Below are 3,186 nucleotides of genomic sequence, written 5' to 3'. Positions count from 1 at the left end.
ATCGCTCTAGCAATTGCTTGAGACATACTATCCCCAGTCTGTGTTCAAAATAGAGACAGGCTTTTGCAGATCAGATTCTCACATGAACGCACATCTGTGTTACTGAGCAGTTAATAGTTACTATAGCCAAAAAGGAAAGAACGTGATTCCCATGGCACTGCAATCATTTCTGGAATTGCATCAGTGTAAACCTGAAATAACAGAACAAAATACATAAAGTTTCTACCGAGTCATATGTCTTCAGAATTTAAATACTCCTAGCTATAGAGGCAACAGACATCCATAACCTCAAATAGGAGCACATTTGCATGAAGACCTTTCCTTGCAACTCTGCTAAGAGTAAAAAAGGATATAGAGAGGATATATAAAAGTCAGGAGGAAACACATACGTATATATAATTCTGCCAGGTAGGCCATGAATTTCAGAAAGAACAGATTATTTGGGCCATTTGGTACATAAACAGCTGAAACAGTCTAAACCTGTGTGGTTTGGAGGTGCTCCTGCCTAAAGCCATGCAAGTCCTTTGCTCCTCCCTTCCTCCACCCTGAATATCACAACAACAACTGGTAACCACCTGCTCTGTTTTCACAGGTTCTGGACTCTCTTGTGAAGACGGAAGCCACGTCCCATCCCTCTCCAAACCTCTAGCCTCCAGCCTTCCCTCTTTCCTTTCACCTCCTCTCCAAAACCCACCAGTAGTATACTCCACAGCAACAGCATTCCACTTGCAACCTCCTCTTTCTGTAAGGAATATAAAAACAGAGGCTTACATCAAAGTCTGGCACACTGGGCTCTCTGAAGTCATTCCATAGTCTTCTGGGAATAACTCCCACAGGAATGTCATGTGTCACAATCCTACTGCTGCTTGATAAGGATGGCTTGAGGGAGAGAGAGGATGCTCTTGCAGTTAAAAACAGGACTTGAATTCTGAATTCAAATTTTTCAGAGCCACTTTGGGAAATACTATAACTGAGTGCCCCAGACATTCAGTTCCAGTTTTCCATAGGTTCCTATTGGTCCGCTATTAAGCAGACTTCCCTTTTGAATAAGGAAGAGGTTGTGAGGTATCAGTCATTAGTATTTATAAGCTATCCTTAGAGCTGAAGAGGTGAATCAGTGAAGAGGTGTTAACAACAAAAAAAATTCGGAAGACAGCAGTTTGAAATGGAATGGCAGGACAATCAAAAGCAAAACAAAGACCCAAATGCTACGCTGAAACCTCCTTCACCTAATGGCTTCAACGAGAAGGCAATAATCCACAGAAGATTTAGAGAATGAAGGAATGGAGAAAAGTAGACATTAGAAAAAGGTGTTTCATAGTTTTCATTCTTTGTCCACCTCTTCCTTGCCTTTTGGAAAATACAAAGCTGGTTCTGTGTGCTACCAACCATGATGGCAGGAAAGGCTAGTGAAATGGAAAATGGCATGATTTTTCTTTCTTTCCTTTTCTAGAATTACACCAAAGACTACCAAAGCTTCTATTTGATCTTAGGAAAAGCACTTAACTTTTAAGAGCTTTTTCTTAATAACGAAGATAAAAGCACGGTTGCACTTACTAGCTCCACAGAAACTCTGAGACAGGGACAGTGTTTGTTAGTCAACTTGATCTTCACTGCCTTAGCGCTCTGGGCAGTTTTTAATGCTCTCGACAGGTTCTCAGGCACCAACTCTAAATAGATTTCATTGTGCTCTGCAGCTACTCCTTCCATCTGAAATTCATCGAAGAAATTCCCCTACAATTTTTGAAAGTTGGGAAATAAAATAAAGCAAATGAAAAAAAAAAAAAAAAAGACAAGAGGGGCAAGGTTTGCCTATCAGACCTTAAGCTTAGAACTGCATGTGTACAATGGGAAGCTTTCCTCTGCCTGGCATCACCTGCAGGAATCAAGACAGGCTGCATAAGCATGAAGGCCCGTTGCTTCAGGCTAAACCTATTAATTTCAGATCCTCCCCTAACACCTATCAGTCCTCAAAACAAGGGGTACGATGGGTGAGTCACGCTTTCCTGTTTCCAGTTTTGGGCAGGCCTTTGTGGGCCAGCACACACTGAAGCTTTACACTGAAGTGACAACCGAGGTAAAGGGGATGTCTAGCCAGAAACACCAGGCCTGTGCAACTAAAAGGCAGTCCTGCAAAATAGAGTGCCTTCAGTGACCAGACAGGCCTTCAGTGACCTGGCACATCTCAGGTGAGGGCTACGTGTACAAGAAACCCGCTGTACGCTAGACCCAACTGCACGCTCCGGTTTTCAACAACATGTGGTTATTGAACTTCCCGGGGCTTACCTGGCACAGCTCACACCACATACTGACGCCTCCATTTGCTACTTTATCGGAGAGAATGAAATACAGCTTGCTGACAGTAAGGCGCAGGGTGCAGGTCTTGGCTAACTTGGCGATTGTGTTAATTACACCTGGTGGAGAGAGGTAACGTTACAGCGGTAACCACTTCACACACCTCGTCCCGGGGGGACGGGGGAGAAACGTTTGTTACCGTAAGTCGGCAGATGAAAAACTCTCTAAGACTCAATTTGGAGTTTTAGAAAGCAGGCATTCTTTATTGCGGCGCCGGACGCACAGGGGATCACTCCACCTAATGTGTGTGCCGAACTGCTTAGCTACAGGAGTTAAGTACAATCAAAATATACATATTCATTAGTTTTCCGAGACATGATTAACATATTAATGTTATTTCATTAACATATATAAAAGTCTTTATGCATGCGCTGTTATGTCCATTGGTGGTCTTTCAGGGTCCTCTGGTGGTCAATAGTCTTCCTCACTGTGACCGCTAGTTGAACTCAGTTCTTGCGCATGCACAGTTTGTTCTTTGGCTCAGTTTGCACACTTTTACCTTCACGAACTAGCTGTCTTCAGCATCACTTCCTTATCTACAAAGTTTCAAGGTCTTCTGGCCTACTGAATGTTTAGCTTACCTATTCAGAGAGTATACCCCTACTGCACAGAGTATACTCCCACTGAATGTTTGGCTTGTCTATTCACAGAGCCTGTCAAGCTTGGCTACATTATGTCCAGTGAAGAGAACCATATGTCTCTTCATCATTCCTTTGTACTCGGTATCACGTTCAGTCTCCAAAAACGCAGCTCGTGCTGCTTGCGGAAACTCCCGAGCACCTCGGGGCGAAGGGAAGCGCCTCACGCTTCCTCCCCCCCGGGAAAGGCCTT

The 3,186-nt window shown here is 43.8% G+C and overlaps 1 protein-coding gene across 1 annotated transcript in view; it reads right to left on the bottom strand.

The window, feature by feature from the left end:
- Nucleotides 1–3,186, bottom strand: part of HUS1 (HUS1 checkpoint homolog (S. pombe)) — a 9,530-nt gene that overhangs the window by 5,355 nt on the left and 989 nt on the right. The window contains exons 2-4 of the mRNA XM_009332362.1: nt 2,287–2,431; nt 1,558–1,734; nt 772–879 (exon numbers count right to left, since the gene is read on the bottom strand). Coding sequence (XP_009330637.1) covers nt 772–879; nt 1,558–1,734; nt 2,287–2,431 — 430 coding nt within the window. The remainder of the gene's footprint in view (nt 1–771; nt 880–1,557; nt 1,735–2,286; nt 2,432–3,186) is intronic.

Source organism: Pygoscelis adeliae, unplaced genomic scaffold (genome assembly GCF_000699105.1).
Source record: "Pygoscelis adeliae isolate BGI_AS28 unplaced genomic scaffold, ASM69910v1 Scaffold119, whole genome shotgun sequence".
Classification (NCBI taxonomy): domain Eukaryota; kingdom Metazoa; phylum Chordata; class Aves; order Sphenisciformes; family Spheniscidae; genus Pygoscelis; species Pygoscelis adeliae.
The sequence above is the reverse complement of the archived record's forward strand: the minus strand, read 5'-3'. Positions and strand labels throughout refer to the sequence as shown.